At 32.5% G+C, this 14877-nt stretch overlaps 2 protein-coding genes across 3 annotated transcripts in view; one reads left to right on the top strand and one right to left on the bottom strand.

The window, feature by feature from the left end:
• The window catches only part of LOC108744474 (esterase FE4-like), a 7755-nt gene extending 1905 nt beyond the window's left edge, over nt 1-5850 (bottom strand). The window contains exons 1-7 of one of the 2 annotated variants that reach the window (XM_025980823.1): nt 5528-5850; nt 4253-4390; nt 4021-4186; nt 3662-3853; nt 3420-3604; nt 1253-1600; nt 604-751 (exon numbers count right to left, since the gene is read on the bottom strand). In XM_025980823.1, coding sequence (XP_025836608.1) covers nt 604-751; nt 1253-1600; nt 3420-3604; nt 3662-3853; nt 4021-4186; nt 4253-4390; nt 5528-5662 — 1312 coding nt within the window. In that variant the 5' untranslated portion in view covers nt 5663-5850. Of the gene's footprint in view, nt 1-603; nt 752-805; nt 913-1248; nt 1601-3419; nt 3605-3661; nt 3854-4020; nt 4187-4252; nt 4391-5527 lie in introns of those variants that run through there. The other variant, XM_018480260.2, reaches the window with a different exon arrangement.
• A 1725-nt stretch (nt 5851-7575) lies between these two features.
• Nucleotides 7576-14877, top strand: part of LOC108744438 — a 25208-nt gene continuing 17906 nt past the window's right edge. The window contains exons 1-5 of the mRNA XM_018480194.2: nt 7576-7992; nt 9748-9885; nt 11922-12078; nt 12146-12337; nt 13486-13670. Of these exons, the coding sequence (XP_018335696.1) occupies nt 7726-7992; nt 9748-9885; nt 11922-12078; nt 12146-12337; nt 13486-13670 (939 nt within the window). The 5' untranslated portion in view covers nt 7576-7725. The remainder of the gene's footprint in view (nt 7993-9747; nt 9886-11921; nt 12079-12145; nt 12338-13485; nt 13671-14877) is intronic.

Below are 14877 nucleotides of genomic sequence, written 5' to 3'. Positions count from 1 at the left end.
TGCGTAGAATTAATTGGAATTTTTCACACACAAGCCTTGCTATATGAGCTCTCAAAGCATATAAAAATTATACGGCTTAAATGTGAAGTTGGGTGCAAAAGGATACAATTAAATCCTCTGTCGGGAAAAAACGAAATGACTTTCCGAACAACCCTATAGAATATGCAGTTGTTCTATATCCTATTCTTTATTAACCATTTGCTATAAACCTGACAGCCTGGATGATGTTTCGTGTGATCAAAACGAAACGTCGGCAACTACCAGTATAATGAATTGTAAAAAGAATCCTGAATTTTGCTGAAAGACTTAATTGTTCTTCTGTTCTCTAATTTTTGTCATAGTTTTTCCTTTCATTTCTTCAAAAGTTGTAAGAATGTTTATTAGATAGCAAAAGAGTTCAAAACCATTGAAAAACAATTCATGTAATTTCCCAAATTTATCCAAATTACACCTTTTGGAAACCTTCATTACTACGAGTTTGTTTCACTTCCGAATAAATTTTGTAGTCTGAGTTCGTAAATTAATAAAAAATATTTTAAAATTTCTTTAGAATAAATGTCGTAAATTAAATCGATATTGCGAGGGGACAAGCTGTTGTATTACCTGGTAGTGTCAATTCTCCAAGAGTCTTGTAAACATTAAGACTAGTCTCTACAGAAAATCTGTACAAATAAATAGGCGATGTTGACGATTCAATATGATTCCTAATACTATGGTAAATCCCCCTGAGAAAGAAATTATCTGTATGCATCTAGAAAATTAAAAATCCATGAATGAANCTCCAAGAGTCTTGTAAACATTAAGACTAGTCTCTACAGAAAATCTGTACAAATAAATAGGCGATGTTGACGATTCAATATGATTCCTAATACTATGGTAAATCCCCCTGAGAAAGAAATTATCTGTATGCATCTAGAAAATTAAAAATCCATGAATGAAATGACAAACACACGTCTTTATCACAATACAAAGAGGCCAATTTATCGTACATTAAAAGTGGGACATAAATATAAAATTTCAATAAACAGAATTTTTCGAAATGGATATCTCATATATTTATTACCTACCTACTCTTTATCTCTGTTTAAATTATAAAACAGAATAATGTCATCAAAAAACAACAACATCGTACGCATATTTAATTTTATCAAGAATTCGAAAAACAATTAACATTAAATTAATAATTTGATATCGAACATGTATTAGTTCATGTAATCATTAGTCAAATTCATCACGCTTTTTACGTACCTACCATGTAATATTTATCTAAATTGTGCAGTCCCGGTTCGTCGGAACCAAAATAAAATTGCTTAATTTTTTGCGCAACTAATTTTGATGAATAGCTGCCTTTGGAAAATCCTAGAGCAACAGGTACTGTCGTTTCAAAGTCTTCTACAATTTTTATTTCACCGGCAGTTTTTTTGTCGAACAGAGCCAGAATCATTCCTTCTCTAGTTGCATAACCAAATATCATGGGCACTTTATTGTAATTTCCAGATAATAAAATGTCAATGGGGTGACTAACAAGAAAATTTAGTTCGTGTTTTGAAGTTTTTTCTATAACTGGACCGTTAGGCCTTAATTCACTGGCATAGTAAACCTTAAAGGAAACCATTGAAAATTATTTTCATATAACCATCAAATGAAATTGAAAAGTTTGTGATTTTTTTTTGATACTAGTCTATTAAAATAGCCGACAAAAGGGGGTATGTTAACGTTTTGGGTAAGCAGCAATTGTTTTTCTTGAATATCAATTAGGGGGGTAATGGTAAGTGTAAAAATCTGAGGGTTATTTGTAGGATGCTAAGCCCCTCAATATTAAATTATCATTTTTCAGTGTTAGTTTTTGTAAATAACATTTAAAGTAAGATTATGCCCATGAGATAAATTGTCGGAGGGTCTAAGGGTTATTTATAAAGTGGGAAACCCTCCAATATTAAATCATAATTTTTCAGGGGAAGTTGTTTCTGTTTTACAATTCTATTTTATATCTAAGCTCTAAAAGTCATTTAAGTTAAGATAAGAAACGTGAAATAATTTATCAGTGCGTTTAAAAGATCGTTATAGGGTGCTAGCTAAACCCCTCAGTATTATTTATTACTTATTAGTGGATGTTTATCATGTCCCACAATAATTTTTTTTTGTATCCTATCTATACGAGTTTTTTAACGTAGGATTATGCCTATGAGATAATTTGTCAGCAGGTTTGGGGGTTATTTTTGCCCTATAAAATTTTTTTGTATCTTAGCACCAATACTCATTTAACGTACGATTATGCTTATAAGATAATTTGTCGGCGGATCTAAGGGTTTTATACAGGGTGCTATACCCTTCAATGTTGATTTATTATTTTTCCATGAAAGTTTCTTTTCTCACAAAAAAAAATTGTATCCTAGCTGTAATATCTGTTGATATTTATAAAAAATTTCATTTAAGGATGTTTGGCAGGTATGTCAAAATGCTACGAGACAAATAAAAATTTGGAAGAACGTTCCTCATTCAATTTTAAAACTCCTGTAAAAATTACAAATCGATTTACTAAACCGTTAAAAAGTTATTGAAATTTTAAAAAATTGTAATTTTACACGTCATTTTATGGAGATTCGTTAACCGAACAGATTAAATTTATTTTTATTAACAGAAAAAAAGCTACCAGAAATTTCAAACTTTTATAATAAGTAACTTGAACTCTGGAGAATCACTTTAGCGTAAGGTTATTCAAATTCACTAAATGGTTATCGAGAAAAAAATGAAAAATTAGCTGAAAATCTCGTTTTTACTTGATAATATAATGATAATATTTATAATTGTCTGAAATAAATGCAATTTTAAAGTTTTAATTATTATTTAAACATATTAAAAAGTTTTACGCTCATTATTAATAGAGATTGAAACTAAATATTTTTTTGTTTCGAAGTTGAAATTAAGGCATATTCACTGCCAAAAGTCAGTTAAAAATTTTCCATATTATTCGTTATTTCTTATTTTATTCAAAGTTTTTGGTCAAATTCCAAATTTTCTCTCAAACCGTATACTTTTTCTTTAGTATAGATAGTATTTATTTACCTCATGATATGCTGCAAAACCTAATTAATCACGAATTTCTAATTTTATGTACTCTTGTCTCCGATTGTACCTCCCAAACATCCTTAAGTAAAGTATGGCTATAGGTTATAGATTAATTAATAAATTAGACACATTTTTTGTGCTGGAACTTGGTTAGCTACGAGAATAAATAAACTTCTTCTAAAATCTAATTGTGGGGGGGAGGGTTGCGACTGAGTTTTATGGTTCCTAATACACTCCTTACACAATAAAAAAAATTGCTATCTACCCAAATTGTGAACTTTAAGTACCGTTTGACCGGCCTCAAGTACGTAGATTATGGTCAGTATCAAAATAAATTTCTTATTGCTTACATCCTTTATTTCTTCTTGGGCTGCGAATAATTTTTCTACCGACATTTCTTTTAAAATTTTTAGAAGTTCTTTCTCGGTTGCAACATTACATTCTAATATTTTCGCCAACTCCCAACATATTCGCCTACCTTGAGCCCAAGAATTTAGTGCGCAGCCACTTTGGGCAATTGCTCGGTGAAACAAGCCTAAAAATAGCTTTTTTGACCTTTGATTTCTTATGCTTATCAATTTGACAAGTTTACCTTTTGCCATAGGCGATAAAACTAAATAATGCACAGCTGCAGCACCAGCACTTTGTCCAAAAATGGTTACATTATTTGGGTCACCCATAAAAAAGTGAATGTTGTTTTGGACCCATTTAAGAGCCATTACCATATCTTTTAAGCCAGCATTTCCTGGTACACCCAATTCAGGGTCATCTAACGCCAGAAATCCTGAAAACTTTTATGATGATTATCTGTACACAAAATGGAACGAGACGCTTTGTTTTGCAGTCGTTTCTTGTACTTTATTCTATTGGTTTGGTTTGTATTTACTTATAATGATGCTCCAAGGTTTTTATTATGTTTTGAATCAGGGAATTAAAATTCTTATTGAATACCTAGTACTCCTAATCGATAATTGAATGATACGAAAACGATATCCTCTGGAAGTAAAAACTCTGGCCCGTAAAACTCTAATTTACTAGAACCAGCGTTAAAACCACCACCATGGATCCATACCATTACAGGTTTAAGTTCTTTTGTTTTGTTCGTATTATTCGGTAACTGCAATAAATCTGTTATGGTCATTAATATTTGAATCCTATTATGATGTTCATAAAAAATTCATACTTCTGGAGTGAAAACGTTGAGAAAGAGGCAGTCCTCAGAGCCTACTATATGTCGGAGAACTGGATGCCGTGAATAGCATTCGTCGCCTTCTTCAAAAGCGTTTCGGATCCCGGACCAACCTTCTGGGGGCCGAGGGGCCTTAAATGTAGTTATTGTTTCTCAAGAAGAAATAAAATTTTCTTTTTAAATATGCTATTCAAAATTATGAGAAAAATATGTTTCTAATCTCAGTGACAATCATATTATAGATATGTACTTATCTATAGTTTAATTTTTTTTTTGAAAATTTGAAATATTTGAATTTGCTTCCTTTAATTCAAATTTGAATGTCCAAGCTCAACTACAAATGCCTTATAAGTTTTGATGATTTCTGATACTTCGGACGTGTAGACAGACAGTCTTCCAGACAGACCGACAGATAGACGTACATACATACAAATAGATAGTCAGACAGACAGACAGACAGACAGACAGACAGAAAACGAAGTAATATGTTAGAAACGAATTTTGTATTTCAGATTTNCGATTCAAGGTTAGTTTCGTTTTTTAATTAATAAAGTTGATTGTTGTTGTCTCATACAAATGAACATCGGGCACGAACAATTCAACCTACTTCGTTGTAGAACCGTAATTAGTTTAAAATGATTGAAACAATCGTTAATAAAAGTTAACAAGTAATTAAATGAGTTAATAATAATTTCCATGTTCGATGTTCTGATTTCGTGAAATTGTGGATAGGTACTATGTAACAGTTTCCGTTTTTCCACGTACGAAACCCTAAATAAATATGCAGTTATAAAATTGTATGTATGTCTGGTTTAATCACATAAAACTCTAATCGCATAATTTTCAAGACCTTGTCAGTCGGTACGTTTTATTACAACGACAATCAATCAAGTTGATCAGTTAATCTTAAGCCTTAATTGCATGTAACTATTCCAAGAAAAGTACACTGTCATTTAGTTTTGTCTTAATAATATTTCAATTCGAACGTTGCCTACGAAATTCTTACATCATATATTGTAATATTTAACTTCAGTTTGCTATTAAGCTGCAAAGTTATAAAATTTTAAAAAGTTCTTTTATGAAAAGTTTCATAAATTGCAAAACTAAGTTTTTATTGGGTAAAAGAAAATAAGTAAGAAACATTAAATAAAACTGTGATTCTTACTTAAATGATTCAAATTTTACACTTTTTATTGACAATTGCTTTTTGATAAATACCATTTGGAATTGTTGTATCTTTCAGCAATGATTATTATAATGTTTTGTTACCTTAAATCTCAAATCACCTAATGGTGGTTTAGCGTAAGGGATACCAAGAAAACTGTAATATTTTTCACCCGCATGGTCCTGACCAATAGATCCCCTGAGAACCCCTTGGTGAATAGTTACTGTAGGATCATCCATTCTTGTTATATCACAGAAAATAGAAGAATTGATGAATTCTTCAACAAGAACAAAAACAACAATAAGCGACAACTGTACAAGTATTTTCAATCAATAAACACGTGTTCGTCAATATTTTATTAACTTAACGGCAACTAAACTAGGTATAAACTAGTAATTTGAAGGTACAATGACTATAAACATTTCTCCTTAACAAATGTTTGAATATGATAAGATAACACATCACCATAGCGAAATGTACATATGTTGTTATTCATAAATATTTAGTCATCTTCATCAGGTACCAATGTAAGGGAAAACTTATAATAAAACTGAAGTTCATTTTACGTAGGGATGATAAATATAGTTGTTACTGTTGCGTTTTTTACCCTGTATACTAGGGTGGCGCATAAAAACCAACTTTTTTATCAATTTCGCTTGAAAATCTATTAATTTCAAATAATTAAATGTTTTTTTTTTTTTAATTAAAAATCATATTTATCAAACAAAATAAGTTAACTTTAAAGTTTATTTTCTTATCATATATTTATTTTTAAAATTGACAATGATTGTCAACAGAGCCGGACTGAAGATTTTGCCCCGGGGTGCGATGTAACCAATTTTCTCTTTTTTTTCACATTTTTTTGAGTCATTTGGTCCGGGAGGCATTTTGCACCCCTGCAACCTGGGCCAGTCCGGCCCTGATTGTCAAGATTTTAAAAATAAATAATGGAAATTATGCTTGAAAATTAACTTACTTTGTTTGGTATCTGTTAGTTTATTATTACGGTTTAAGAATGCTCTCAAAAAATTAGCACTATTTAAATACCTATTAGAGGTCTCTAATGAATTTCAAAAATTTGAAAAAATTGCTATTAGGTTGTTTGTAATATTTGGCATAAATTTTAACTCAAGGTGTTCATGACAAATAGGGTTTTGAATTTAGTTCCGGACTATTTTCAAAATTTGAAATATACGACGAACCCGTTTCGAATAGATTTGTAGGAAAAGACAATACGAGAATTTAAAAATATTCAATTAGTCTCAGATCATTGTTGAATTTTTCAAGAAAATGCAAATACAGGCATCAAAATTGCCACTAGAAATCGTCCTTATTGTTTCTATAAAATCTGGTTAATATACATAGATGGAATATTACCTGAATCTTTAAAATATGCATAAATAAAGTTACAAAACAAACAAACATTATGTTTTACAGTAAATCAGATGTGATTTTTCTACTGTTTTGTGATTTTGTGTATACAGATGTACTTGTATTTAATGTTACAGATAATTTTATCTTTATATTGTTTTGATTTTATGGGAATGAAAAGAAAATTTTGCAGTCGCCAATTCGATATATTACAATTAGATTTTGTAATTTTTGACCGCTACCCTGAAAATATACATCAAAGTTGGATTTTGTTGAATAAAGATTGATTTCATATCTCGGGAGCCCAGATTTTTATTTACTACAGCAAATATCGAGGAAATTATTTAAAAATACCTTTTAAATGGGTTTTAAACGACTGCACTCTAGATGTGGACCCATCAGGTTAAGAAACTTCATCGTAGGGTTTACGTTTTTCATTTAGTGATACGAAGACATAAAAATTATTTCAAATTATATTTATTATCCCATTTCGGCAGTAAAGGTGTCATAGGTCAAAGCCGTTGTTATAACCGAAAAATAAGATTGGGGAATTTTTAAAAAAAAAATTATTTTTGTCTACCTATTATTTTACACTGAGAAATTGACCGTGTGGACTTCAAGGGTCGCACTTGACCCCTTTTTGTTATTTTTGTAAAAAGAAAGTAAATGCGATGAGTTATCTATGTCGTTACGATATTATAAAGTGATTTTAAATTTCGCAATCAATTCTTCATAGTTCATGTTTGATATTACTTATCTGTATTTATAATTATGTAGGTGCAACTTTGTGTAATAATTAACAAATACTAGTAACATGCCATGTCATACTTCGTGTTACTGCATTATGTATAAATGTAAAACATAAGTAGCTTCGTGAGTAAATAACAGTATAAAAATTCAAGAACGAACGAATTCTGTTGTTTTTACGTGTATGTGCGTTAAAAAGAATTTGTTGTTTTTTTTATCTACTCCACTTGTTAATAATGTTTTCCGCTTCAAGCCCGGATTTACAGTAAGCGGAATCAATATTCGTCCGCAGTCTGTTTCGACAAAAGCGCTGATGATGGGTGAACCGATTGTAAAAGTTAAACAGGGAAAATTGCGGGGAAAATTGACGGAAAATATTCGAGGAGGAAGTTATTACTCATTCCAAGGTATTCCTTACGCTAAACCGCCCATTGGTAATTTACGATTCAAGGTTAGTTTCGTTTTTTAATTAATAAAGTTGATTGTTGTTGTCTCATACAAATGAACATCGGGCACGAACAATTCAACCTACTTCGTTGTAGAACCGGACAAATATAAAACCAGCGTTGCCAAATGATTTTTTTTATTCCATAAATTTTTGCCGATTTTTCCTTAGATTTCCCGAGTAATACCTACAATAAAATAGACTTATGTATGAGAATATGGGGTATCCATCAAGGAACTACAGAAGCAAGGTGGTGCAACAGATAATTTTACACATGAAGATCTTATTAATTTATTCACAGCATTAGCGAATTCCAATCTAAGAAATTTGAAAACAAAAGATCTTTTTTTAGTTATTCCTGACTGTATAAAAAGCACAAAAAGATTAAATCAAATAAGAAATAGATTTAATTAACACTAATTTTAATTTTTAGTATAATTCCTTTTTGTTATTCATTGCTTAGAAGTATCTTACAGATTTTAACTATACTGTAAATTGAAAAATCCTTTTTTCATAAGTTGGCTCTAAATTCTCTTAAGTTTCTAAGGTCTAGCAACGTCGGTCAAAACTATGTTTAAAGACAAAGACAAAACATCTTGTTTGCGCATACTGCATTATGTACTTCCTTTTTAACTGTTTTGTATTTTTTATTCTCAAGATGAGTCATATTTTTGTGCGTTAAAAGTGTGGGTCAGTGTTGCCAGATGGTCTAAGTAAAAGTTTTCAGAATCCACAATCAACTTAACATTGAAACCATTACATAAACTGTACCTATTTTACTGGTATTTAAGGATGACAACAACTAATATAGTGACAGCTGAATTGTTGTTTATTTTGATTATAATGAAGGTTGTTTTGATTGATTTCAACAAAAGTGGGTTATTTTTAGATTATATTAGTTATTAATTAAAGCAATTTAAAATTAAAATGAAATTATGCGGTCTTCTTTTGGATTGAAAACAGATTAAGACCTAAAGAGGTAAAAATTTGGTAGAGGTCTAAATGATGGCCCCCATCCCTTTCGGAGGTGGGGGTGGGTGGGATCGAAAGAAGAGGTCTCCCCCACTGTACCATAAAAAGTTCGTGGCGGTCTCACCCCCCATAAAAAGTTATGGGGGTCGAAAGTTGATTATTTTCATACACTATAATTCAAATAAAATTCAATAAAAAAAATATTTTCAAGCGGGTGGAGGTGGGGGATCGAAAGAGGGTGGTCAGTTGAACAAAACCCGATAACATAACCTAACCTATTGATAAAGATATTTAAATAATGTTTTATATAACTTCTCATTATTTTTTATGTATTTTTCATTAGTTTTACCTTTGAATATTACATGCCTAGAAATGTATAAAAATTGGCATATTACTAATTTTGAACCCCCATAACTATTTATGGGGGTGAGACCGCCACGAACTTTTTATGGTACAGTGGTGGGGGAGACCTCCTCTTTTGATCCCCCCCACCCCACTCCCGAAGAAGGATCATCTAGACCTTTACCAAAAATTTATTAATTATGGTAATATAAAATATTCAGAGTTACATACAAACATGGAAAGGGTATGCAGGTTGAGCCTGCCCTGGAAAATTTAGAGCCTGCCGTAAAGGTCTGCCCGAGCCCGTTACGGATTCCAAATTTTTACGCGCAATTTTTGCGCATAAATTCTGAGTTGTACTTTCTCTGTGTTGACAAGGATTATCCGAGACTCTCTGCCAACGAATACGTATTTTAAACAAACTCTATAGATGATTTTTAATTTTAGGACCCTCAGCCACCTGAACCTTGGAATGATGTGCGAGATGCGACAGAAGAAGGCAATAATTGCTACTCTAGAGATATGATATTGAAGTCGATAAAAGGTTCAGAAGATTGCCTTTTTCTCAACGTATATACTAACCAGGTAAGTATCAATTTGGAATATGACATCCCCCATCACAAATCCATAGTAGAATAAAGATTCGGGCTACAGGGCCGTGGTCTATGTGAACTATTCTGGCCAGACGTTTCGACAGCGACCCCGAGATATAATCTACGTTCACATTGTCAACGCAGCACTACCACTGAGGGTGTCAGTCGCAGTAGCCGACGAAACGTCTGGATAGAATAGTTCACTTAGACCACGGCCCTATGGCCCGAATCTTTGTTCTACTATCAATTTGGAATATTTAAACTCATAAGAAATGGTAGTGAAGATAGAGGCCATAGGTAATTCTAAATAAACTCGGAAAAGTTGGAATTCCCTTAAAGTTATGGAGACCGTGTTGCTTATTGAATATTAAGAAGCATGGTCAGTAATTCATAGAAACTACTAGTCGTGGATCGCGATTTCAATCTTGTTACATCACTCGCCATAATTACCATAAAGTGTGGTCACTGCGGACAATGTTTAGCCCAATATTGCGTTGACAATGATAAGATTAGAAGTGGGCGAAACACGTGTCCGCAGTGGCCAAGTTTTGTGGTAATTATGGTGAGTAATTTAATAAGATCGAAATTGCGATCCACGATTAGTAGTTTTAATAAATAAAATAATGATCATGAATTTATACAAGACTTCTTAATATTCAATGAACAATACGGTTTCCACAACGCGGACACGTGTTTCGCCCAGTATCGCGTTGATAATGCCCAGATTAGGAGTGGGCGATACAATTAGGGTGAGACTCTTTTGGATTATTGATTCCTTTACCACATTTTCTACTATAGATTGATACGGTTTTCGTATGGGAGTTGTTAGAGTTATCACTTTTAGGATTCCAAACCTCAAATTCTGGACATGTAAAAAACAAAATTCTTACAGGATCAGTTTGTTGTCTTTCTGTCACCATGTTTAAATTTGGAACGAAAGAACAGTATTAGGGTCATAGACTGTACATAAAATTTGAAAGCTCATAATACTTGAACAATTTACATGCAGGGTTTTTCTTTAAAGGAAAGAAAGGGAAAGATCGAGTCTTTTAAAGAAGTAGAAATTTAATATTTAGCACGTATCCTTATGGAGAGAAGTAAATATTAGGAAGGGAGTCAGACAAGGATGCACACTGTCACCGCTACTTTTTAATCTATACATCGAAGACGCGAACAACATCCTTAAAGACAGGACAATTGTAGGGATAGACATATAGGGGAAAAAATTTAGTGTACTTAGATTTGCAGATGATATACCAATGTAAGCATTTAGCAAGGAGTAGTTAGAGATAGCCTTAAATAAAATCGAAGCGGTGTTGACAAAACAGTATTGTATGAAAATAAATAAAAGTAAAACGAAAATGCTGGTATGCAAGGGAAGAAAATGTAGGGAAAGAGCGAATATAAAAGTAGGGAACGAAAAATTAGAAAAGGTGGATGATTTTCGGTATCTAGGAAGTCAGATAATTTAGGATGGAAGGAGCAGTAGAGATATAAAACAGACGATAGCCAGGGTCGACTCGCCTTCATCAAAAATAAGTCACTTTAATGCTCCCGAACGGTTAATTAGAAATTAGAAAAAGATTATTAAAACTGTATGCCTGGAACGTGGCGCTGTACGGATGCGAAACATGGATAGTGAGTGTGACGGAGAAGAAAACGTTAGAAGAGTCGAAATGTGGTGATACAGGCGAATGATGAGGATAGCGTGGATAGAGAGGGCTAAAAATGACGAGGTATTAGAAAGAATAGGAGAACGGAGGACTCTAAGGAAGTCAATACGAAATAGGCGAGATAGGTTGGTAAGACATTGCAGACATTAAGGCCTAGTCAGAGACATATTAGAAGCAGAAACAGGAGTTAAGAGGAGTAGAGGTAGACCTTTTCACCCTGTTAGGTATTGAATTTCGAAATACTCTTCCATATTCCTTGTATACATAAAAGAAGAAAATTCTGTGCTTTTATGTATCTGTGTATGATTCCCGAAACTAAAATTTAACTGATTGTATTTTATTACATTTTCGTAAGTTGTCTTCTCAAACCTCTGTACATAAGCCGGTAATGGTTTGGATTCATGGAGGTGCATTTATAACAGGATCAGGACAAAAGGCAGTTTATGGACCCGATTTTTTGCTTAAGGAAGACGTTGTCTTAGTTACCATTAATTACAGAATAGGAGTTCTAGGTACATTTATGGCTTATTAATTTGGAAATTATTTAAATACCTTTTCAATGACTAAAATTCGTTGTAGGATTCGCAAATTTTAAAGATCCATCGTTAGAAGTTTCTGGAAACGCAGGTCTAAAAGACATGGTGCTAGCTTTGAAATGGGTAAAGGAAAATATTTCTGCTTTTGGCGGAGATTCAAATAATATAACGATATTCGGTGAAAGCGCTGGGGGTGCAGCGGTACATTTCCTTGTTTTATCTGCAAGTGCAAAAAGTAATTTCTTATAATTTTACTCGTTTAGATACTAAACTAATAAAGTATATTGGGATCCGTCAAATGGGAGGAGCCTAAAAACATGGCGCCGATTAGGGAAAATTTATCGTAGTTCCTATAGTGTACCGTGCAATTTCCAAGTTTTTAAATTACGATAAAATGATAAGTATTGACACAATATGTGATTGGGCTGACACAAAGCCTCGGAAAGGAAATTTCGTTGAAGGTGAGCGTGTTTTTAATGCCAATCACATTATAAAATTCGGAAATAACAAATCCGGAAGCTAGCCTTCAAATTCCGTCAAGTTTACTGCCTACTTTTTACAAACTTCGGATTTAAAAAGTGATTCACGTTATATAATTGGTGAGGTGATTCTGGGTGATTTAAGCAATATCATATCAATGACTTGCACGTGCAAAGCCGATTTAAGAGAACGTTGCAAACACATTATTGCAACTTTGTTGTATTGCAGCAGGTAGGTTCTTAACCTCAAAATACTTATATCGTATCATTAGAATTGTGTTAAATCAATTACACAGGAATAAATAATTTCTCACTTTATAATTTTAGTATGATTCTAGTTTTAAATATTAAGGTTATGGCTGATGGTAAATACTTGCTGAAACATAATCATGTGCATTAAAATGACGTGAACAAATTTTTATTCCGGAATGGACTTCTTTGATACCTACTGCTTTCATCCAAGCTTCTATTAGTTTACTTTTTTCTCTAATTTTCCGTATAAATTTTTTAAAACGGTTAGTTTTTATTGGAACGAAGTTAATGTAGGTGAAGAGTGAACATCTATGTCTGAAGTGTTATTGCAGCTTTACACTGAACATATTAACTTTTTATTTGATTTAAGTTTAGAAGAAAACTTCGTCGACTCCATCATTTTTACTTTTTTAACGTGTTTTATTATTTTAATAAACAATTTTACAATTTGCGTGCAGTTCCTATGTAAATTTTTCCCTCATTTGAGTTATAAATTTTGCCACCAGATGGTGTATGCCCATTTGACGGATCCCAATAGAAGCCATAATAATTTTAATCGGTCTAGAAATAGAATGCAACAAATAGGCAAAACATGTAGAAGACGAATGAATGATTTTTATGGTATAAAGGTGAATACTTATTTTTCTTTCAGATTTATTTCATAAAGCAATTGCTCAAAGTGGATCCGCATTGAACCCATGGGCAAGGGGGAAACCTACAGCTGCGTTGTTTGCTGAAGTTCTAGGAATCGACGATTGGAACGAAAAAAAAGTTTTTGATATTTTGAGAAGCCTTCCGGTCGAGGAACTCCATCAGGCTCAGGAAAAAGTCAAAGACGTTAGTATGCCTAACACTAATTATAATGTTGTGTAGGTCGGAAAAATGTTTGCTTCCAAATTTTTGAGCGGTACTGTATGTAGCAGTGGCGGATCCAGAGGGAGATAAGTGGCAGATATTTCTTCAACCTCTCCCTTTCCTCAACAGTTCTATGACTTATGGGTTGCTATAGAACTGTGAAAAATGTTAACGTAAAAAAAAAATTAATTAGAAAATTTGTTCGCGAATATGAAAAAAAATGACTATAAAAAAAACATTTAAAAATGCTACTCAAGTTTCAAATGTGTGTGAAATGTTAACTCCTCATCATGATAAGGTCGTCAGTCCTAACACTAGTTGGACAAAAAAAAACTTTTGGGTGTTTCATTCCCACCAGCCAGTAATGCTGGTGGGCGGGCAGTCCCTCCGGACTACGCCGGAAGGTAGGCCGGAAGGCCTTCTTCAGCCTGCTTTCAGGAATCGTGGGTGGTGGTTCGGGTGAGAAAGATGAGACGGACGAAATGAACACAGACAGACAGAATGAATGATTATCTGTGGAATATTATTGCCTCAGCATTTGCCTAAGTGATCCAAGGAAACCACAGAAAAACTTGGACCAAGGCAAACGGACCCGGAATCGAACCAGCGTCCTCCCGAATGCTAAGCAATGGTCTTAACCTCTAGGCCAGTGTTTCCCAACCTTTTTTTCCTCGCGAACCAAAAGAAAGGCTCGAAAAAATTTGACGAACCCCCTATATAGTCGTTAATGACAGGTAAAAAACAGCAATAAAATTTGATAGAATATATATTTTTCATATTGCAGAATAATTGATTATATTAATCGTGAAACATTTAAATAAAACATTAATAAGACTTAAATGATGTAAATGTAGTAAACTGCCTTAATTTGATATTTATTTCCAATTGTATTGTAAAAAAAATATTACATAGAAGGGAAAACTGCTAAAATGATTTTAAATATAAAGCAGAACATGATACTAATCGTATTGATAAAATGTTTTAAATATAAATAAATGTTTGTAATAAAAAGAGAATAGTATTTGATTACTTGAATAAGAGGAATAAATTTTAATGTATAAAATTGTTGATATATTTTGATATTGATGAAGTAATTTTGAAAAACAAATAAGTAAAAAAGAAATGAAAATATTGAAATTTATTATAGATTTCTTAACAAACAGGCATTTTATTGGCGTTTTAAAAAATC

Source organism: Agrilus planipennis, unplaced genomic scaffold (assembly GCF_000699045.2).
Source record: "Agrilus planipennis isolate EAB-ADULT unplaced genomic scaffold, Apla_2.0 scaffold29, whole genome shotgun sequence".
NCBI lineage: Eukaryota > Metazoa > Arthropoda > Insecta > Coleoptera > Buprestidae > Agrilus > Agrilus planipennis.
The sequence above is the reverse complement of the archived record's forward strand: the minus strand, read 5'-3'. Positions and strand labels throughout refer to the sequence as shown.